Below are 23,691 nucleotides of genomic sequence, written 5' to 3' on the forward strand. Positions count from 1 at the left end.
TGATCTGTCATCACCCCCCAGATTGGAAGATAAACATTCTTCTTGTCAAGATGTCTTTGGAAACCCCCTGTGCGGCTTCAAGGAAGACAAAATAAAGGTAAATAGTGTGCAACCCAAATCTTGCTTAACAGAATGATTTATCTTCAGGCCTACTAACCAGTGACAGGAGCACATCTAATTTTTTCTAGTTGCTCCGGGTTTATTCATCCCTCTGAACCTAAATTCTGAGAGAAAGAAGTAGAGCGTTGGGTTAGGACCTCGTTCGCTGGCATCCATCATACTGCAAATGAATTTTGGCTCGAGCTGAAGGTAAAGTGCTTAGTCACTTTGTGCCTCAGTTTCCCTTATCTATATAATGGAGATTGTTGAAGGAATTAGGTGAGATTAAACAGACCTTGGAACAGTGCCTGACATACAGGAAACCCTCAACATATGTCAAGAGTTTCCCTCAGCGCGCCACTTGGTTTGTCTTTCTAAATATTAGCATAATATAAATGGCATCAGAACGTGAGGGGCAAGGGCCACGTGATCCTTCCACGAAAGCCACTTGTGGGGGCCTTCAGAGAGTTGGCATTAAGGCTGGGAAAAAAAGGCAAGCGCGCCCGCGTCCCGCGCGCGATTTCCCGCCGCGCCCGCGTCCCGGGCGGCGGGCGAGCTCCGGGGGCGCCGGGGCCGCGGCGGCGGCGACGGCGGCGGCGGCGGCGCGAGCGGCGCCTCCGGGCCGGTGAATCATCCCTGCAGACACCGAGAGCCGCGGCAGCAGAGAGCAGCGCCGGAAAAATGGCTGAAGCGGGCACGGGCTTTCTGGAGCAGCTCAAGTCCTGCATAGTTTGGTCTTGGACTTATCTCTGGACCGTATGGTTCTTCATCGTCCTCTTCCTGGTCTACATCCTGCGGGTGCCCTTGAAAATCAACGACAATTTGAGCACAGGTAAGGCCCGGGCAGCCGGGCCCGCGGCGCTCGCCCCTCCCCCGCCCCGGAAAGTTAGTGCAACTCGCCCGGGGCCGCGACCAGCGAGGGCGGCCGGGCGCGCGCTCGAGGACGCGCCGGGTCCCGCGCACCGGATGCCCGAGGCCACTCGCCAAGGACGCGGCGCCTCGGCTGGCGGGGTAGACGGGGCGTGCGAGGGCGGCTGGCGGCCTTCGTGGCTCCGCGTCCCGGCGACCCCGCGGAGGAGAAGCCGCGCCGGCAGGCGGGCCCGGCCGGCGGCTGCCGCTCCTGCGCCAGAGGTGCTCGTCGGGCGGCGACAGAGGAGACGGAGGTCGGGAGGGAGGGAGTCCCCGCGGACGCCCCCCTGGCTGTCTGCGCGTGAACCCCGAGGGCTCCTCAGATTTGTACCGTGTCCTTCCTCACACGCTGTCGGCTGCGGGTGCAGAGCGTCCGAAGTGTAGTCGGACGAGGCGTGCCTTCAGATCCCGGCGCGACTCGGCCGGTCGCGGGCGCCCCCGTGAGGGTACTGCTCAGGGGTGCCCAGCGGCGAAGCCCCCAGAAGGAGTCGACCCCGCACCTGGGGCCGGGACTGCCCGCCTGTGAGCCCCCTGAGTTGCGGGCGAAGAGGCGTCTCTTTTAGACGGGGAGAGGGTTTCTCGAAGGTACTATCAGGGCTGTGGATGACGTGTCAGGTTACCAGACGGAATGTCAAAGGGACAAAAGGAGAGATAGGAAACCTGGAATTTATAATGGTTTTAAATGGTCTTAGCCCTTCTCTCTCCCTTCTCCCCGTCTGCGTAAGGCGTTGGTAACTAGTCACGTTCAGAATCTTAGATAAAGCTCCACATGCTAAGAAGTGAGCCCCGTCGTGTCTCCTCTCCACGGTCGTAAGTGCAGAAGGTAATTAAACAGGATCTTAAACTTGAGGCCAGACAACTGAATCATTAAAAAACAACCACAGAGAAAACTCACACCAACAGTGACACTCCGGAGACAAATCAAAAACGCGAAGTATATTTTGCAGGAAGGGTTACAGTTCTTGAAGTCTGGAAATAGTTGTGGGACTCGTTAGAAAGCTCTTTTCTTTTTTAAAATTTCACAGTAATTTGGGAAATCCTTACAGTCTTGAATGAATGCGTATGTATTCTGCCTAACATGTGATTTACATACTCTGGGAGTCAGGGGTCTGGAAATGCATTTTCCTCTGTGTTGTTAACTGCACTAAAACAATTTTTAGAATGTTTGAGATAATGTCATTTTGTTAGGTACTTGTGCTTTTATTTTTTATTTATTTTTGGCTGCATTGGGTCTTTGTTGCTGCGCGTGGGCTTTCTCTAGTTGCGGCGAGCCGGGGCTACTCTTCTTTGTGGTGTGCGGGCTTCTCATTGTGGTGGCTTCTCTTGTTGCAGAGCACGGGCTCTAGGTGCGCGGGCATCAGTAGTTGTGGCACGTGGGCTCAGTAGTTGTGGCGCACAGGCTTAGTTGCTCTGCGGCATGTGGGATCTTCCCGGAGCAGGGCTCGAACCCGTGTCCCCTGCATTGGCAGGCGGATTCTTAACCACTGCGCCACCAGGGGAGCCCCTACTTGTGCTTTTAAATACTAAACCTCATTCATATACCTTGATTTCTTTAACTTGAACTCATGTTCATATTCACATTTGTTTCATAGTATCCCTTGGGATGGTACTCCTGGGGTGCAGATAGGATTCTGCACCCTAGAATCATCTTGCCATTTTTATATGAGCTGCTCAGCCCTTGGATTCAGTCATCTTAGTGATGATGGCTTTCTGGCTTTTCCATCTGTTACAGTGGTTGCTTATCAGAGTATTCTTCCTTGCTTTTGGTTTCCTTGCCTTTGGCAAATATATCTCTAAGATACTTTCACCTCGTGGCATGTGGGGTCTTAGTTCCATGTGGGATCTTAGTTCCCCAATCAGGGATGGAAACCGGGTGCCCTGCATTGGAAGGCAGGGTCTTAACCCACTGGACCACTGGGAAAGTCCCCAAAGTTTTGTTATCTTAAGAAGTTGCTTGAATATATGAGGCCATGGAGTCTTATATTTATTGGTAAGTGGGTTTGATTTTTTTTCTCCCAAAAAATTCATTGTAAGGTTTAAAAATTGTGAACGTTTCTCATTTAATACACATTTAAAATTTTTATTTCAGGACACACATTTGTAATACTACATTTTCTTAAAGTAGGTTAAATAATCATCTACGTGTGTATATGTGTGCATGTGCCCATAAGTGCCACATACCAATGCTTTATACAGAACAGGCAAGAAGCAAAATACCTACTGGTAATATGTATAATTAAAAAATATATATATATATTTATTTATTTGGCCTCCCCGGGTCTTAGTTGTGGGTCTTGGGATCTTCTTGCTACATGCGGGATCTTTAGCTGTGGCACGTGGAATCTTTAGTTGTGGCACGAGGGAATCTTTTAGTTGCAGCATTCGGGATTTAGTCCCTGACCAGGGATCGAACCCGGGCCCCCTGCATTGGGAGTGCTAAGTCTTGACCACTGCACCACCAGGGAAGTCCCAATATGTGTAATTTTTAAGGAAGAAAATTGTTATGTCCTCTCCCAGCAACTTTAAATCTAGTATTTCTCACAAACACCTTTGTTAATTTGCATTAGGGTCATTTCTCATTTGGGCTTCTAAGAGATAGAGGAAATATGAAGATGAGGTATGAGATTCAGGCCGTCTGGGCTGAATCTCATCAGACACATGATAGAGGGAACCTGAGACTATTTATCCCAGTGATGCTGGACTTCTGTTTTCAGTGTGGTTTTACCTACATTTTAGTTATAAAAGAAGGTAAAGGAGAAGCACACAGAGAGTACATCTCTCTTTGCCACTTCTGTGAGAAGGTAAGGGGAGAAGGGGACATTGGACCCTCCTATGGTGGAACTTGTCCTTTCAGGGAGATCTAAATGGGTTCTAATGGAACTAATTTTGCTGTTCCTAAGCGCTATGGTGCTTGCCTCTTCCTGTGATGATGAAAGCACATGTCCCTGGAGAGTCTGCTAAATCTAGAGCTGCTTTTAGGAAGCTGTAGGTGTCCCAGGCCTCCTTCCTTAGGGAAGCTGACACTATTGACTGATTTGCGGATATTGAAAAATCCTTGCATCCCTGGGATAAATTCCACCTGATCATGGTGTATGATCCTTTTAATGTATTGTTGGACTTGGTTTGCTAGTATTTTGTTGAGGATTTTTGCGTCTATGTTCATCAGTGATATTGGCCTGTAATTTCCTTTTTTTGTGATATCTTTGTATTTTTTAAAAATTTTTGAACTTTATTCTCTTTATTTTTTTATACAGCAGGTTCTTATTAGTCATCAGTTTTATACACATCAGTGTATACATGTCAATCCCAATCTCCCAATTCATCACACTCCCACCCCCACCCCCCACTGCTTTCCCCCCTCGGTGTCCATACGTTTGTTCTCTACATCTGTGTCTCAATTTCTGCCATGCAAACCGGTTCATCTGTACCATTTTTCTAGGTGCCACATATATGCATTAATATACGATATTTGTTTTTCTCTTTCTGACTTACTTCACTCTGTATGACAGTCTCTATATGCGTCCACGTCTCTACAAATGACCCAATTTCGTTCCTTTTTTATGGCTGAGTAATATTCCATTGTATACATAAGTACCACATCTTCTTTATCCATTCGTCTGTCGATGGGCATTTAGGTTGCTTCCATGACCTGGCTATTGTAAATAGTGCTGCAAAGAACATTGGGGTGCATGTGTCTTTTTGAATTATGCTTTTCTCTGGGTATATGCCCAGTAGTGGGATTGCTGAGTCATATGGTAGTTCTATTTTTCATTTTTTTAAGGAACCTCCATACTGTTCTCCATAGTGGTTGTATCAATTTACATTCCCACCAACAGTGCAAGAAGGTTCCCTTTTCACCACTCCCTCTCCAGCATTTGTTGTTTGCAGATTTTCTGATGATGTGCTTTCTAACTGGTGTGAGGTGATACCTCATTGTAGTTTTGATTTGCATTTCTCTAATAATTAGTGATGTTGAGCAGCTTTTCATGTGCTTCTTGGCCATCTGTATGTCTTCTTTGGCAAATGTCTATTTAGGTCTTCTATTTAGGTCTTCTAAATCTTTTGGATTGGGTTGTTTGTTTTTTTAATATTGAGCTGCGTTTTTTTAATATTGAGCTGCAAATTTATATATTTTGGAGATTAATCCTTTGTCCATTGATTCGTTTGCAACTATTTTCTCCCATTGTGAGGGCTGTCTTTTCGTCTTGTTTATGGTTTCCTTTGCTGTGCAAAAGCTTTGAAGTTTCATTAGGTCCCATTTGTTTATTTTTGTTTTTATTTCCATTACTCTAGGAGGTGGATCAAAAAAGATCTTGCTGTGATTTATGTCAGAGTGTTCTTCCTATGTGTTCCTCTAAGAGTTTTATAGTGTCTGGTCTTACATTTAGGTCTTTAATCCATTTTGAGTTTATTTCTGTGTATGGTGTAAGGGAGTGTTCTAATTTCATTCTTTCACATGTAGCTGTCCAGTTTTCCCAGCACCACTTATTGAAGAGACTGTCTTTTCTCCACTATATATCCTTGCCTCCTTTGTCATAGATTAGTTGACCATAGGTGCGTGGGTTTATCTCTGGGCTTCCTATCTTGTTCCATTGATCTGTATTTCTGTTTTTGTGCCAGTACCATATTATCTTGATTACTGTAGCTTTGTAGTATATTCTGAAGTCAGGGAGTTTGATTCCTCCAGCTCCATTTTTTTCCCCCTCAAAACTGCTTTGGGTATTTGGGGTCTTTTGTGTCTCCATACAAATTTTAAGATTTTTTGTTCTAGTTCTGTAAAAAATGCCATTGGTAATTTCATAGGGATTGCATTGAATCTGTAGGTTGCTTTGGGTAGTATAGTCATTTTCACAATATTGATTCTTCCAGTTGAAGAACATGGTATATTTCTCCATCTGTTCGTATCATCTTTAATTTCTTTCATCAGTGTCTTATAGTTTTCTGCATACAGGTCTTTTGTCTCCCTAGGTAGGTTTATTCCTAGGTATTTTATCCTTTTTGTTGCAGTGGTAAATGGGAGTGTTTCCTTAATTTCTCTTTCAGGTTTTTCATCATTAGTGTATAGGAATGCAGGTGATTTCTGTGCATTAATTTTGTATCCTGCAACTTTACCAAATTCCTTTATTAGCTCTAGTAGTTTTCTGGTGGCATCTTTAGGATTCTCTCTATATAGTATCATGTCATCTGCAGACAGTGACAGTTTTATTTCTTCTTTTCCAATTTGTATTCCTTTTATTTCTTTTTCTTCTCTGAGTGCCGTGACTAGGACGTCCAAAACTATGTTGAATAATAGTGGTGAGAGTGGACATCCTTGTCTTGTTCCTGATCTTAGAAGAAATGCTTTCAGTTTTTCACCATTGAGAATGATGTTTGATGTGGGTTTGTCATATATGGCCTTTATTATGTTGAAGTAGGTTCCCTCTATGCCCACTTTCTGGAGAGATTTATCATAAATGGGTGTCGAATTTTGTCAAAAGCTTTTTCTGCATCTATTAAGATGATCATATGGTTTTTATTCTTCAATTTGTTAATACGGTGTATCACATTGATTGATTTGCATATATTGAAGAATGCTTGCATCCCTGGGATAAATCCTACTTGATCATGGTGTATGATCCTTTTCATGTGTTGCTGGATTCTGTTTTCTAGTATTTTGTTGAGGATTTTTGCATCTATAATCATCAGTGATACTGGTCTGTAATTTTCTTTTTTTGTAGTATCTTTGTCTGGTTTTGGTATCAGGGTGATGGTGGCCTCATAGAATGAGTTTGGGAGTGTTCCTTCCTCTGCAAGTTTTTGGAAGAGTTTGAGAAGGATGGGTGTTAGATCTCCTCTAAATGTTTGATAGAATTCACCTGTGAAGCCATGTGGTCCTGGACTTTTGTTTGTTGGAAGATTTTTAATCACAGTTTCAATTTCATTACTTGTGATTGGTTTGTTCATATTTTCTATTTCTTCCTGGTTCAGTCTTGGAAGGTTATACCTTTCTAAGAATTTGTCCATTTCTTCCAGGTTGTCCATTTTATTGTCATAGAGTTGCTTGTAGTAGTCTCTTAGGATGCTTTGTATTTCTGCAGTGTCTGTTGTAACTTCTCCTTTTTCATTTCTAATTTTATTGATTTGAGTCCTCTCCCTCTTTTTCTTGATGAGTCTGGCTAATGGTTTATCAATTTTCTTTATCTTCTCAAAGAACCAGCTTTTAGTTTTATTGATCTTTGCTCTTGTTTTCTTTGTTTCTGTTTCATTTATTTCTGCTCTGATCTTTATGATTTCTTTCCTTCTGCTAACTTTGGGTTTTGTTTGTTCTTCTTTCTCTAGTTCCTTTAGGTGTAAGGTTAGATTGTTTATTTGAGATTTTTCTTGTTTCTTGAGGTAGGCTTGTATCGCTATAAACTTCCCTCTTAGAACTGCTTTTGCCACATCCCATAGGTTTTGGACCGTCATGTTTTCATTGTCATTTGTCAGTAGGTATTTTTTGATTTCCTCTTTGATTTCTTCAGTGATCTCTTGGTTATTTAGTAAAATGTTGCTTAGCCTCCCTGTGTTTGTGTTTTTTACATTTTTTCCCTGTAATCGATTTCTAATCTCATAGCTTTGTGGTCAGAAAAGATGCTTGATATGATTTCAATTTTCTTAAATTTACTGAGGCTTGATTTGTGACCCAAGATGTGATCTATCCTGGAGAATGTTCCATGTGCACTTGAGAAGAAAGTGTAATCTGATGTTTTTGGATGGAATGTCCTATAAATATCAGTTAAGTGTATCTGGTCTATTGTATCATTTAACGCTTGTGTTTCCTTATTAATTTTCTGTTTGGATGATCTGTCCATTGGTGTAAGTGAGGTGTTAAAGTCCCACACTATTATTGTGTTACTGTTGATTTCCTCTTTTATAGCTGTTAGCAGTAGCCTTATGTATTGAGGTGCTCCTATGTTGGGTGCATATATATTTATCATTGTTATATCTTCTTCTTGGATTGATCCCTTGATCATTATGTAGTGTCCTTCCTTGTCTCTTGTAACATTCTTTATTTTAAAGTCTATTTTATCTGACATCAGTATTGCTACTCCAGCTTTCTTTTGATTTCCATTTGCATGGAATATCTTTTTCCGTCCCCTCACACTCAGTCTGTATGTGTCCCTAGGTCTGAAGTGGGTCTCTTGTAGGCAGCATATATATGGATCTTGTTTTTGTTTCCATTCAGCAAGCCTGTGTCTTTTGGTTGGAGCATTTAATCCATTCATGTTTAATTATCGATATGTATGTTCCTATGACCATTTTCTTAATTGTTTTGGGTGTGTTTTTTAGGTCCTCTTCTCTTGTGTTTCCCACTTAGAGAAGTTCCTTTAGCATTTGTTGTAGAGCTGGTTTGGTGGTGCTGAATTCTCTTAGCTTTTGCTTGTCTGTAAAGCTTTTGATTTCTCCATCGAATCTGAATGAGATCCTTGCTGGGTAGAGTAATCTTCGTTGTAGGTTCTTCCCTTTCATCACTTTAAATATATCATGCCACTCCCTTCTGGCTTGTAAAGTTTCTGCTAAGAAATCTGCTGTTAACCTTATGGGGGTTCCCCTGTATATTATTTGTCACTTTTCCCTTGCTGCTTTCAGTAATTTTTCTTTGTCTTTAATTTTTGCCAATTTGATTACTATGTGTCTCGGCATGTTTCTTCTCAGGTTTATCCTGTATGGGACTCTCTGCACTTCCTGGACTTAGGTGGCTATTTCCTTTCCCATTTTAGGGAAGTTTTTGACTATAATCTCTTCAAATATTTTCTCTGGTCCTTTCTCTCTCTCTTCTCCTTCTCGGACCCCTATAATGCGAATATTGTTGCATTTAATGTTTTCCCAGAGGTCTCTTAGGCTGTCTTCATTTATTTTCATTCTTTTTTCTTTATTCTGTTCTGGCAGCAGTGAATTCCACCATTCTGTCTTCCAGGTCACTTATCCGTTCTTCTGCCTCAGTTATTCTGCTATTGATTCCTTCTAGTGTATTTTTCATTTCAGTTATTGTATTGTACATCTGTTTGTTTGTTCTTTAATTCTTCTAGATCTTTGTTAAACATTTCTTGCATCCTCTTGATCTTTGCCTCCATTCTTTTTCCGAGGTCCTGGATCATCTTCACTATCATTATTCTGAATTATTTTTCTGGAAGTTTGCATATCTCAACTTCATTTATTTGTTTTTCTGGGCTTTTGTCTTGTTCATTCATCTGGTACATAGCCCTCTGCCTTTTTATCTTGTCTGTCTCTCTGTGAATGTGGTTTTTGTTCCACAGGCTGCAGGATTGTAGTTCTTCTTGCTTCTGCTGTCTGCCCTCTGGTGGATGAGGCTATCTAAGATGCTTGTGTAAGTTTCCTGATGGGAAGGACTGGTGGTGGGTAGAGCTGGCTGTTGCTCTGGTGAGCAGAGCTCAGTAAAACTTTAATCCGCTAATGGGTGGGGCTGCGTCCCCTCCCTGCTGGTTGTTTGACCTGAGGCGATCCAACACTGGAGCCTACCCAGGCTCTTTGGTGGAGCTAATGGTGGTCTTTGGGAGCGCTCACGCCAAGGAGTACTTCCCAGAACTTCTGCTGCCAGTGTCCTTGTCCTCACGGTGAGACCGAGCCACCCTCCGCCTCTGCAGGAGACCCTCCAACACTGGCAGGTAGGTCTGGCTCAATTTCTGTGGGGTCACTGCTCCTTCTTCTGGGTCCCGATGTGCACACTACTTTGTGTGTGCCCTCCATGAGTGGAGTCTCTGTTTCCCCCAGTCCTGTCTAAGTCCTGCAGTCAAATCCCGCTAGCCTTCAAAGTCTGATTCTCTAGGAATTCCTCCTCCTGTTGCCAGACCCCCAGGTTGGGAAGCCTGATGTGGGGCTCAGAACCTTCACTCCAGTGTGTGGACTTCTGTGGTATAAGTGTTCTCCAGTTTGTGAGTCACCCACCCAGCAGTTATGGGATTTGATTTTATTGTGATTGCAGCCCTCCTACCATTTCATTGTGGCTTCTCCTCTGTCTTTGGATGTGAGGTATCTTTTTGGTGAGTTCCACTGTCTTCCTGTCAATGACTGTTCAGCAGTTAGTCGTGATTCCGGTGCTCTCGCAAGAGGGAGTGAGAGCACGTCCTTCTACTCTACCATCTTGAACCAATCTCCTTTGTATGGTTTTGGTTTCAGGGTGATGTTGGCCTCAAAAAATGAGTTTGGAAGTGTTCCTTCCTCTGCAATTTTTGGAATAGTTTGAAGAGGATAGGTGTTAACTCTCTCTAAATGTTTGGTAGAATTCACCTGTGAAACCATCTTCTGTTTTGTTGGGAGTTTTTAAATTTAAATCTTATAATGAAAAGTGAATTTAGGAAACACAAAAGAGAAAACAAACATATTAGGAATAGCACAGTGGTTAGTTTGATAATTGATTTTTGATGTTCTGCCCTTGAGTTGGATAGGAGAATGTTAAAATAGTTCTATGATTTACTAAAAATATAATGAACTTTTAACAAGATTTTTAAAAACCCCCAATTATATTGTTACTTGTCAGTTTTCAAGTGAATTAATTACCCTAAAACAATGCTTTTCCAAAAGGGCAGAAAATTAATTGTAGATAGGAGCAGTCATGCAGGATATTATTCAAGAAAAACAGTAGCATAGATTAATCTTTAAAAAATAACACCATTACTTGCTTTATATTGTGGTGTTGACAACACTTTCTCGTCTACCCAGTGTTCTGAGGTTTTAGATGCTGAATTTAAAACACTTTGCACTTTTTCTTAAATATATACCTTCGCCATTTTTGCACCAAGCAGCGTAAGTGATTTTCCAGCTCTGTGTCTGTTTACTGAAAAGCAAGTTTTTAAAAATCTTTAAATCCTATTTCATTCCTTTTGGAAAGCAAATATAATAGTCTGACCTAAGTTTAAGATTCTTTATGTTATAAAACTCTTTTTTTTGGTGTTAATTAAGATGATAAATACAGATGCAAAACTTACATTACTGAATGGAAATATACATAACTTCAGGTGCAGCTCAGATTTGAGTATTTTCATATTGGAAATAGTTGCTCTAAACTTAATGCTCTGGATTTCTTGTCCTGAGGGCCTTGTTGCAGTTTACTTATGTTTTTGACCCTGATGTGCCTGTTGTCTAAAATCTTTTCCCCACCTGTAAATCCCACCCATCCTTCCAGGACCAGCTTGCATGCTGCCTTCTGATTCTTTCAACCCAATGTGGTATTTCCTGCAGTTTTCAGTGTATATTTTCTGAGAGGCATGTTGGCAGTTTTTACCTTGCATGAATTATGGCTGTGTATGTTTAATATATGTTTCAGTGTTTATGTATATGTGTCTCTCTTTCTGTACATGTTTTACAGCTTCTACTAGACTCTAGTTCTTCATTTTCCACTGTACTTCCTTGAACATAACGGTTCCTTACCATTCATTGGATGAATCAATCTCCAAGTTGTGGTGTACCCAGTGAGGTGGGATTAGAATAATGGAATTGGCCAAACACATTACTGGGTATGGGCCTCATTTAAGTTTTCAGCTTTAGGTCGAGGTTAGAAACTGTCACAAAGACTTAAGGAATTCCATGATGAGTCATATGTATCTAATCCGTGGTGGTCCAGTTTATGAACACATAAAAAGACAATTTTATGATTGTCAGCTTTGAGGTGAGGATCTATCCCAGCCATCTTAGTTGCCCTTACTTATTTTTGGAGACATTTCTCTCAGCCATAATGAAGCAATCTGAATGATACTTTTTTTCTTAGGCCCTCAGTTTCCGTACACATTTAATGATAGCTTTATATTCCTTAAGATCCTTTCTAGCTCTAGAATTCTGCTTCAGTGCCTTGGGATAATTTTCATTGAGTGCAGAGTCTATAACCAAGCAAATACATGGACTTAATGAACATATATGTTTTTCCCAGGTTGGATTCTAATTCTTAGTAAATACAACTCCAGATTTTATGTGGCTTCCTTCAGTGGCTTTCCATTTCACTGAAAATAAAATCAAAATATGTTACCCTGACTTACAAAGTCTGGTGACATGACCCCTACCTACCCCTCCTATCTGAACTTTGCCACCTTCTTGAGGTGATTGTCCTTCAGACAATTGTGATTCTTTCTTATTCTTAAACATGCCTTGCTTGTTCTTACCTTGTGACCTTTGCACTAGCTGTGTCCTCCACCTGGAAAGTTTTCCTACTTGATTTTTACATGATCGTGTTTTTACTATTCACATCTCTGCTTAAATTCACTTCTTTTGAGAGGCTTTCCCTGATGATCCAATCCACAGTGACCATTCAGTCACCAGATTTGAATTCTGTGTATATCACTTAGCACTGTTTGTAATAGTTCTTGTTTGTTTATGTATTTGCTGCATTCTCATGGTTTTCCCCCATGTGGTTGTAAACTCCATGAGAGTAGGAACCTCATTTGTTATGTTTTATCTGTCTTGTGGTTCCTCAGGATCTTGAACAGTGGGTGTTTGGGCCTAACATATGCTTAGCATATATTTGTTGAATGGATGAAAAACCATGTCAGTTGGTTGTGGTGACTCAGAAGTAACACTGTCCTGTAGGAAATGATTTTGGAATATATCATGTAGTAATTTCTTATAAGATTTAGAATCGTGTTTACTGACTCTAAGTTATAAAGATTACCTTGAAATGTTTACTGAAGTTCCAAAATATTAATACATTTTGATCCATTTTTAGGGGTAGAATTTAAAGAAGGCTAACCTTCTGGTCCGTACTGTACAGCAAATTTAATACAAAGAATATTAAAGTCAAAAACTGATTGCATTGGGAGCCAATTTGTGTAACATAACCTGGAACTTCAAACAAGGGAATTTGCAGAGTTAAGTGCCTCATGTTATCTGTAAGGATGGAACTTGGGGTTCTACCAGCACGGAAAAAGTTCTTGTTTTTTCCATGGGCAATATAAGGGTGGGAGAGTGGGAGGCACAAACTATTGAGTGTAAGGCTCAAGGATGTATTGTACAACAGGGGGCATATAAGCAATATGTTGTAATAACTGTAAATGGAAATTACCTTTAAAAATTGTATTAAAAATAAATAAATTAATTAAAAATGTAAATTAAAAGAAAGAATATCTAAGAATTGCACTAAGCAGGATAATAAACTATTGGATTGTTTGTAGCCACACTACTGAATGTCTGTTCGTTGTAATCATGAAATAATATCTGCCAACATCCTTATTGTGTTTGAGATGTCATTGTAAAGATATCTATAAAGCATTTTGAGTTTCCTGGTAGGGCGTATGTCATGAAATTCGTTTTTTATGTTACAATGGATCAGGGCAGTTTCTCATGTGTTATAGTTAGCAGTCATTCACATATGGCAGGCTTCCCTGCACTACCTGCTGTGCTGAAATAAGAAACTGACAGGGCCATTCAGCTCTAGCAGTCTGTCGTACTAGCTGTGCTGAGGCCAAAAGAGTCACTGTTTTAATTGTAGTTACTAAATCGCTCAGCAAAATAAGGCAACATTTATCTGTGGGAATATTTGTTTTCCCTCTGAATTTTAAGAAATTGAAAGTGTACTAGTAACAAGTATACTGTGTGGAGAACCCTAACTTTGTTCCATAAGTTGACTTCCAAATCTAATAAAGGATCTTGGTTAAGTGTCACTCTTTCTGAAATTTTGAGCAAGCCTGTAGAGAACTTTAAAGGAAGCTCTTAGGTCAGTGAGCAAGGACTTTTTTTTTTTTTTTTTTTTTTTTTTTTTTTTTTTTTTTAGTAAGAAAGCTTAACAATTTAAAATAGCACGGCAGCTTCCCTGGTGGCACAGTGGTTGGGAATCCCCCTGCCAATGCAGGGGACACGGGTTCAAGCCCCGGTCCGGGAAGATCCCACATGCCGTAGAGCAACTAAGCCTGTGCGCCACAACTGCTGAGCCTGTGCTCTGGAGCCCGCGAGCCACAACTACTGAGCCCACGTGCCACAACTACTGAGGCCCACGCGCCTAGAGCCTGAGCTCCGTGACAAAAGAAGCCACTGCAGTGAGAAGCCCGCACAGCACAACGAAGAGTAGGCACTGCTCGCCACAACCAGAGAAAAGCGTGCACGCAGCCATGAAGACTCAATGCAGCCAAAACCAATAAATAAATAAAAATAAATAAATTTATAAAAAAAGTAAAAAATTGTAAAAAATAAAATAAAATAGCATGAACAGTTGACATGCTCTGAGACATATAAATCTTAAAAAAAAGAAGTGGCTTTTAAAAATAAGCAGTTTGAATCTGAATCTACGTGTAATCTAAAATTAGAGTTTTTTTTTTTTTTTTTTTGTGGTACGCGGGCCTCTCACTGCGGGGGCCCCTCCCCTTGCGTAGCACAGGCTCCGGACGCGCAGGCTCAGCGGCCATGGCTTACGGGCCCAGCCACTCCGTGGCATGTGGGATCTTCCCGGACCGGGGCACGAACCCGCGTCCCCTGCATCGGCAGGCGGACTCGCAACCACTGCACCACCAGGGAAGCCCTAGAGGGGTTTTTGCTTTGTTTTATTTTGAAGTCAGTTGTAATAACATTCTAAAATGTTATTTTATTAGCAGTAGGTAATAGTAGAATGCTTATTACATTTCTTCCCTCTGTTAAGCTTTTCCAGTTTCTAGTCTTGTTCTCTTGGAAATGAGAGAATGAAATTTACTTCCCCACAAAATTGATCTTTTTCATTTATTTGATAGGTGCTGTTTATTGGGCATTACTAATAGAACTAACGAAATAATGCTCTTGGGATGTTTTGCAATTTATTACACCCACTTGACTCAATTGGTGCCCTTTCTGTGACATACATTTAGATTCTGGTAGTGTCACGTAGTAAGAACTGGTGTGATCTGGTTTGTACTTTTCGCCTGGGCATTGCTTGAAGGGGAGGGGAATTGCTATCCTCTATCATTGACATCTTTTATTTAAAATAAAACAAATTTTGCTTTTCTCAGTTCAGGCTCAGAGTACTTGACATTATGGTTTAGAGAGAAACTTTTTTCTTAGCTTATTTGGCTCTTTTAGCAAGGACAGTGTTTTTAATTGCACCCTTTGAGAGATGGAAGTCTGAGAGGGTAAATTACAGTTTTTAAATATTAGAAACTTGCTTCTCAATTGTTTTTTCTCCAAACTGGAAGTTGTATATGCATTATCATTCAGTAAAAGCCTGAATATAGCAAATCTAATCAATTGGAGAAGGTTATTAACTTAAGAATACGTTTTTTTTCTTTTACATTATTTGAATAATCAGTTTCTTCAAGGGAAAGTACAGAAATGATGACAACATAACATAAATTAAGTTTGAGCAAAGATATGCAGACATAAATTAGTTTTAGCTGTAAAAGTATTCCTAAAAACGTTTGGTTTTTACACAAACAGGTTTTTTTTTTTTTTTTAATTGCTTTGCCTCAGAAAATAATGTAACACTTAATTTCTGGTAGATTTTAAAAACAGTTAAAAGAATTTTAATTCTTTTTTTTTTTTTTAAAGAAGATGTTGGGGGTAGGAGTTTATTAATTTTATTTTTATTTATTTTTGCTGTGTTGGGTCTTCATTTCTGTGCAAGGGCTATCTCTAGTTGTGGCAAGCGGGGGCCACTCTTCATCGCAGTGCACGGGCCTCTCACTATCACGGCCTCTCTTGTTGCAGAGCACAGGCTCCAGACGCGCAGGCTCAGTAGTTGTGGCTCACGGGCCTAGTTGCTCCGCAGCATGTGGGATCCTCCCAGACCAGGGCACGAACCCGTGCCCCCTGCATTAGCAGGCAGATTCTCAACCACTGCGCCACCAGGGAAGCCCAAGAATTTTAATTCTTAAAAATGATCATTTTTAGTTTTTTTTTTTTACATCTTTATTGGAGTATAATTGCTTAACAATGGTGTGTTAGTTTATGCTTTATAACAAAATTAATCAGTTATACATACACAAATGTTCCCATATCCTCTCCCTCTTGCGTCTCCCACCCACCCTCCCTATCCCACCCCTCCAGGCGGTCACAAAGCACCGAGCTGATCTCCCTGTGGTATGTGGCTGCTTCCCACTAGCTATCTACCTTACGTTTGGTAGTGTATATATGTCCATGCCGCTCTTTCACTTTGTCACAGCTTACCCTTCCCCCTCCCCATATCCTCAAGTCCATTCTCTAGTAGGTCTGTGTCTTTATTCCTGTCTTACCCCTATGTTCTTCATGACATTTTTTTTTCTTAAATTCCATATATATGTGTCAGCATACAGTATTTGTCTTTCTCTTTCTGACTTACTTCACTCTGTATGACAGACTCTAGGTCTATCCACCTCATTACAAATAGCTCAGTTTCGTTTCTTTTTATGGCTGAGTAATATTCCATTGTATATATGTGCCACATCTTCTTTATCCATTCATCCGATGATGGACACTTAGGTTGTTTCCAGCTCCGGGCTATTGTGAATAGAGCTGCAATGAACATTTTGGTACATGTCTCTTTTTGAATTATGGTTTTCTCAGGGTATATGCCCAGTAGTGGGATTGCTGGGTCATATGGTAGTTCCATTTTTAGTTTTTTAAGGAACCTCCATACTGTTCTCCATAGTGGCTGTACCAATTCACATTCCCACCAGCAGTGCAAGAGTGTTCCCTTTTCTCCACACCCTCTCCAGCATTTATTGTTTCTAGATTTTTTGATGATGGCCATTCTGACTGGTGTGAGATGATATCTCATTGTAGTTTTGATTTGCATTTCTCTAATGATTAAAGATGTTGAGTATCCTTTCATGTGTTTGTTGGCAATCTGTATATCTTCTTTGGAGAAATGTCTATTTAGGTCTTCTGCCCATTTTTGGATTGGGTTGTTTGTTTTTTTGTTATTGAGCTGCATGAGCTGCTTATAAATTTTGGAGATTAATCCTTTGTCAGTTTCTTCATTTGCAAATATTTTCTCCCATTCTAAGGGTTGTCTTTTGGTCTTGTTTATGGTTTCCTTTGCTGTGCAAAAGCTTTTAAGTTTCATTAGGTCCCATGTGTTTATTTTTGTCTTTATTTCCATTTCTCTAGGAGGTGGGTCAAAAAGGATCTTGCTGTGATTTGTGTCATAGAGTGTTCTGCCTATGTTTTCCTCTAAGAGTTTGATAGTGTCTGGCCTTACATTTAGGTCTTTAATCCATTTTGAGCTTATTTTTGTGTATGGTGTTAGGGAGTGATCTAATCTCATACTTTTACATGTCCCTGTCCAGTTTTCCCAGCACCAATTATTGAAGAGACTGTCCTTTCTCCACTGTACATTCCTGCCTCCTTTATCAAAGATAAGGTGACCATATGTGTGTGGGTTTATCTCTGGGCTTTCTATCCTGTTCCATTGATCTATCTTTCTGTTTTTGTGCCAGTACCATACTGTCTTGATTACTGTAGCTCTGTAGTATAGTCTGAAGTCAGGGAGCCTGATTCCTCCAGCTCCATTTTTCGTTCTCAAGATTGCTTTGGCTATTTGGGGTCTTTTGTGTTTCCATACAAATTGTGAAATTTTTTGTTCTAGTTCTGTGAAAAATGCCAGTGGTAGTTTGATAGGGATTGCATTGAATCTGTAGATTGCTTTGGGTAGTAGAGTCATTTTCACAATGTTGATTCTTCCAGTCCAAGAACATGGTATATCTCTCCATCTATTTGTATCATCTTTAATTTCTTTCATCACTGTCATATAATTTTCTGCATACAGGTCTTTTGTCTCCTTAGGTAGGTTTATTCCTAGATATTTTATTCTTTTTGTTGCAATGGTAAATGGGAGTGTTTTCTTGATTTCACTTTCAGATTTTTCATCATTAGTATATAGGAATGCCAGAGATTTCTGTGCATTAATTTTGTATCCTGCTACTTTACCAAATTCATTGATTAGCTCTAGTAGTTTTCTGGTAGCATCTTTAGGATTCTCTATGTATAGTATCATGTCATCTGCAAACAGTGACAGCTTTACTTCTTCTTTTCCGATTTGGATTCCTTTTATTTTTTTCTTCTCTGATTGCTGTGGCTAAAACTTCCAAAACTATGTTGAATAAGAGTGGTGAGAGTGGGCAACCTTGTCTTGTTCCTGATCTTAGCGGAAATGGTTTCAGTTTTTCACCATTGAGGATGATATTGGCTGTGGGTTTGTCATATATGGCCTTTATTATGTTGAGGAAAGTTCCCTCTATGCCTACTTTCTGCAGGGTTTTTATCATAAATGGGTGTTGAATTTTGTCCAAAGCTTTCTCTGCATCTATTGAGATGATCATATGGTTTTTCTCCTTCAATTTGTTAATATGGTGTATCACGTTGATTGATTTGCGTATATTGAAGAATCCTTGCATTCCTGGAATAAACCCCACTTGATCATGGTGTATGATCCTTTTAATGTGCTGTTGGATTCTGTTTGCTAGTATTTTGTTGAGGATCTTTGCATCTATGTTCATCAGTGATATTGGCCTGTAGTTTTCTTTCTTTGTGACATTCTTGTCTGGTTTTGGTATCAAGGTCATGGTGGCCTCGTAGAATGAGTTTGGGAGTGTTCCTCCCTCTGCTATATTTTGGAAGAGCTTGAGAAGGATAGGTGTTAGCTCTTCTCTAAATGCTTGATAGAATTTGCCTGTGAAGCCGTCTGGTCCTGGGCTTTTGTTTGTTGGAAGATTTTTTATCACAGTTTCAATTTCAGTGCTTTGTGATTGGTCTGTTCATATTTTCTATTTCTTCCTGATTCAGTCTTGGCAGGTTGTGCATTTCTAAGAATTTGTCCGTTTCTTCCAGGTTGTCCATTTTATTGGCATAGAGTTGCTTGTAGTAACCTCTTATCTTTTGTATTTCTGCAGTGTCAGTTGTCACTTCTCCTTTTTCATTTCTAATTCTATTGATTTGAGTCTTCTCCCTTTTTTTCTTGATGAGTCTGGCTAATGGTTTATCAATTTTGTTTATCTTCTCAAAGAACTAGCTTTTAGTTTTATTGCTCTTTGCTATTGTTTCCTTCATTTCTTTTTCATTTATTTCTGATCTGATTTTTATGATTTCTTTCCTTCTGCTACCTTTGGGGTGTTTTTGTTCTCCTTTCTCTAATTGCTTTAGGTGCAATCTTGGTTGCAGGTTTTTCTCCTTCATCACTTTAAATATGTCCTGCCAGTCCCTTCTGGCTTGCAGAGTTTCTGCTGAAAGATCAGCTGTTAACCTTATGAGGATTCCCTTGTGTGTTATTTGTTGTTTTTCCCTTGCTGCTTTTAATATGTTTTCTTTGTATTTAATTTTTGACAGTTTGATTAGTATGTGTCTCGGTGTATTTCTCATTGGATTTATCCTGTATGGGACTCTCTGTGCGTCCTGGACTTGACTATTTCCTTTCCCATATTAGGGAAGTTTTCAACTATAATCTCTTCAAATATTTTCGCAGTCCCTTTCTTTTTCTCTTCTTCTTCTGGAACCCCTATAATTCGAATGTTGGTGCATTTAATGTTGTCCCAGAGGTCTCTGAGACTGTCCTCAGTTCTTTTCATTCTTTTTTTCTTTCTTCTGCTCTGCAGTAGTTATTTCCACTATTTTATCTTCCACGGCACTTATCTGTTCTTCTGCCTCAGTTATTCTGCTATTGATCCCATCTGGAGTATTTTTCATTTCATTTATTGTGTTTTGAATCATTGCTTGATTCATCTTTAGTTCTTCTAGGTCCTTGTTAACTGTTTCTTGCATTTTGTCTATTCTATTTCCAAGATTTTGGATCATCTTTACTATCATTATTCTGAATTCTTTTTCAGGTAGACTGCCTATTTCCTCTTCATTTGTTAGGTCTGGTGGGTTTTTATCTTGCTCCTTCTCCTACTGTGTGTTTTTCTGTCTTCTCATTTTGCTTATCTTACTGTGTTTGGGGTCTCCTTTTTGCAGGCTGCAGGTTCGTAGTTCCCGTTGTTTTTGGTGTCTGTCCCCAGTGGCTAAGGTTGGTTTAGTGGGTTGTGTAGGCTTCCTGGTGGAGGGGACTAGTGCCTGTGTTCTGGTGGATGAGGCTGGATCTTGTCTTTCTGGTGGGCAGGTCCACGTCTGGTGGTGTGTTTTGGGGTGTCTGTGGACTTTTTATGATTTTAGGCAGCCTCTCTGCTAATGGGTGGCATTGTGTTCCTGTCTTCCTAGTTGCTTGGCATAGGGTGTCCAGCACTGTAGCTTGCTGGTCGTTGAGTGAAGCTGGGTGCTGGTGTTGAGAGATGGAGATCTCTGGAAGATTTTCGCCGTTTGATATTATGTGGAGCTGGGAGGTCTCTTGTGGACCAGTGTCCTGAAGTTGGCTCTCCTACCTCAGAGGCACAGCACTGACTCCTGGCTCCTCAATTTGGGATGATTCGTTGTCTATTCATATATTCCACAAATGCAGGGTACATCAAGTTTATTGTGGAGCTTTAATCCGCTGTTTCTGAGGCTGCTGGGAGAGATTTCCCTTTCTCTTCTTTGTTCTCACAGCTCCCGGGTCTCAGCTTTGGATTTGGCCCCGCCTCTGCGTGTAGGTCGCCGGAGGGCGTCTGTTCTTCGCTCAGACAGGACAGGGTTAAAGGAGCAGCCGCTTCGGGAACTCTGGCTCACTCAGGCCGGGGGGGGGGGGAGGGGCACGGAGTGCGGGGCGAGCCTGCAGCGGCAGAGGCCGGCGTGACGTTGCACCAGCCCGAGGCGCGCCGTGCGTTCTCCCAGGGAAGCTGTCCCTGGATCCCGGGATCCCGGCAGTGGCACAGGCTCCCCGGAAGGGGGGGTGGACAGTGACCTGCGCTCGCACACAGGCCTCTTGGCGGCGGCAGCAACAGCCCCAGCGTCCCACGCCTGTCTCTGGGGTCCGTGCTTTCAGCCGCAGCTCGCGCCCGTCTCTGGCACTCCTTTAAGCCGCGCTCTTAATCCCCTCTCCTCGCGCACCAGGAAACAAAGAGGGAAGAAAAAGTCTCTTGCCTCTTCGGCAGGTCCAGACTTTTTCCCGGACTCCCTCCCGGCTAGCTGCGGCGCATTAGCCCCTTCAGGCTGTGTTCACGCCGCCAGCCCCAGTCCTCTCCCTGCGCTCCGCCCGAAGCCCGAGCCTCAGCTCCCAGCGCCGCCCGCCCCGCCGGGCGAGCAGACAAGCCTCTCGGGCTGGTGAGTGCCGGTTGGCACCGATCCTCTGTGCGGGAATCTCTCCGCTTTGCCCTACCCAGGTACGTGCGGAGTTTCTTGCCTTTTGGGGGTCTGAGGTTTTCTGCCAGCGTTCAGTAGGTGTTCTGTAGGAGTTGTTCCACATGTAGCTGTATTTCTGGTGTATCTGTGGGGAGGAAGGTGATCTCCGCGTCTTACTCTTCCGCCATCTTCCCCGGAAGTCTCCATTTTTAGTTTTAACCATGACAATGTATGTGATGGAGAAGAGTAATTTAAATATTTAAAAAAGATAAGACAAATAACATGTTACTCTTCAGGGTGGTGAGGAACTAAGTTCAAAGCTTGCATGAAAACTGACCAGCTGCTAAGAGAAAACAAAGATTTGTTATTGCTCAGTCCAAAGGGAAAACTTAAATGATATTAGTAAGTACAGTGATTGCAGGCTGGGAATAGCTGGGGAAATGGAATTGTGTAACAGTTGTCACAGGCAAGGGCTTTTCTCTACCACGTCTTGAACATTATAACCATCTGTTGTTTCATGTCTAGCTCACTTTCTAGGAACAAACATGAGCTAGTAGTGAAATATAAAATCCTTTTAAATGTATATTCTGTTTGTAACAGCTGCAAAAACAAAAGATATAAAAATATTTAGATATTAAGACAGTATTTTATTAATGCATTATATGCCATTGTTAGTCATTTATTATTTTGATAAAATATGTTATATTTCATTAAAAATATGCTATTGATACATGAATGCTATTGATACTTGGCTTTACAGAAATCTCTTTTTAGCATTGACTAGTGGCAGCTAGACAGTGTCAATCCTTTCAAATTGCTTTTCTTTTAAATAGTTTAGGCAAGACAAAGTTCACATGTACTCCTAGGCAGGAAGCCCAACTGTATTTGTGAAATGACATTACGTTATTTCCACTTTGTGTTTAGATGAAAACTGCTCTCTCCCAATCTTGGCACATTGCTTTCACCTCTTCTCTTAGAGGCACCAGAGAACAAGTAACTGTTGCTTGCAGCACAAGGTTGTGTGCCCATGTTTAACCTGTCCTAGTTTTCTTACCTCAGGGTGCAGCAAATTATCCCAAATGGGGTGGTAAAATTCTCAAATCAATGAAAAATTAATGTATCATTTGTTACTGTTAGAGATAAGATGAGTTAGTAAATCAAACCACCCATGATGTGATAAAGTGTTGCAAATTATCAAGGGATTCACTTTGCTGATTATGAGTTTGCATCATTCCTGTTGCCTTTTTTTTGCCACTGATTACAAAGTAACTCAAATAAACCTGGATGTCTCAGGCTATACTGGCCTGGAAGTGTAAGACTGAGGTTATATTAGAATGAATAAATAATAACAATTCTGAGCCCACAGGGTCCAGCGGGGCTACTGTGCCCCTAATGACAGCTGTTAATGCCCACTCCTGTCCATGAGTGCTCCAGGGGGCGCTGTTGTTACTTCTGGCTCCTGGTCCTCAGTTCCACAGTCCCTTCTTCCCCTCTCACTGGTACCCATTGTTGAGGACATTAAAGAGTGTCTTTGGTCAGGCAGACTGTGCATATCGTCATCCTGGGGGCAGGTCTACAGGTTCCAGCTGGTCCAGTCAGTTTTAGAGGAGGCCCATCAGTCTCAGCTAATTGTGTAAATTGTATCCAGCCTTGCCACTCCTGAATTACTGACCACCATAATGTATAATCATGCCCTTACCACATTTTAGCACAAGGTCAGTATGGGTTCAAGTCATGTACCAGTTCTCTGATCATAACACTATTTACCTTATTTATAACTGAAGATAATAGGATTGTTATGTGGATATAACGAAATAATATGAGTAAAACCTTAGCATAGTGCCTCGCACAATCTAATACTTAATGTATTTTAGATGTTTAGTTGTAGCTGTTTTTGCTGCTACCACTATAATATTGGCCTTGTTCTATAATTCTCAGGGCCTGACTCAATGAGCTTTTTCTCTTGAGTCTGTTTTTAGACTGGTAGTTTATTTTCCCTCCCTCCCTCCCTCCCTCCCTGCCTTCCTTCCTTCCTTCCTCCCTCCCCCCCTCTTTCTTTCTTTCTCTTCCTTCCTTCCTTCCTTCCTTTCTCTCTCTCTCTCTCTCTCTCTCTTTCTTTCTTCCCTTCCTTCCTTCTTCTGTTCTCCTTCTTCATTGTTATTTACACATTTGTTTTCTGTATATTTTCTGTTTCCCTTCAAATTTGAGGAGAAATTTATGACAGTAGTTATAGGAACTCCGTTCCTGGTCAGGATGAATAAGCTTTTTATGATGATTAAAAAAAATTTTTTTATACAGCAGGTTCTTATTAGTTACCTATTTTATACATATCAGTGTATACATGTCAATCCGAATCTCCCAATTCATCCCACCACCACCCCCACTTTCACGCCTTGGTGTCCATACGTTTGCTCTCTACATCTGTGTCTCTATTTCTGCCCTGCAAACCGGTTATGATGATTTCTTACTTTTATTCCTTAACTCTTTGTACTCTATTGACCATTTGCATAATTTTCCTGGAACTGCTTAAACCTCATGGGTAGTTTCAAAGCCAAATTCACTAATCTCTTTCCAGATCTTGTTCTTATTGATTTG

General features: G+C 41.2%; 1 protein-coding gene across 4 annotated transcripts in view; it reads left to right on the plus strand.

The window, feature by feature from the left end:
* The first annotated feature begins 701 nt into the window (after positions 1-701).
* The window catches only part of ST7 (suppression of tumorigenicity 7), a 263,462-nt gene continuing 240,472 nt past the window's right edge, over positions 702-23,691 (plus strand). For 2 of the 4 annotated variants that reach the window (XM_082631961.1, XM_082631963.1), the window contains exon 1: positions 702-931. In XM_082631961.1, the coding sequence (XP_082488087.1) occupies positions 781-931 (151 nt within the window). In that variant the 5' untranslated portion in view covers positions 702-780. The remainder of the gene's footprint in view (positions 932-23,691) is intronic. The other 2 variants (XM_082631960.1, XM_082631962.1) reach the window with 2 other exon arrangements.

The sequence above is a fragment of the Mesoplodon mirus genome (genome assembly GCF_964341445.2).
Source record: "Mesoplodon mirus genome assembly, chromosome: 9".
In the NCBI taxonomy this organism is placed as follows: Eukaryota; Metazoa; Chordata; class Mammalia; order Artiodactyla; family Ziphiidae; genus Mesoplodon; species Mesoplodon mirus.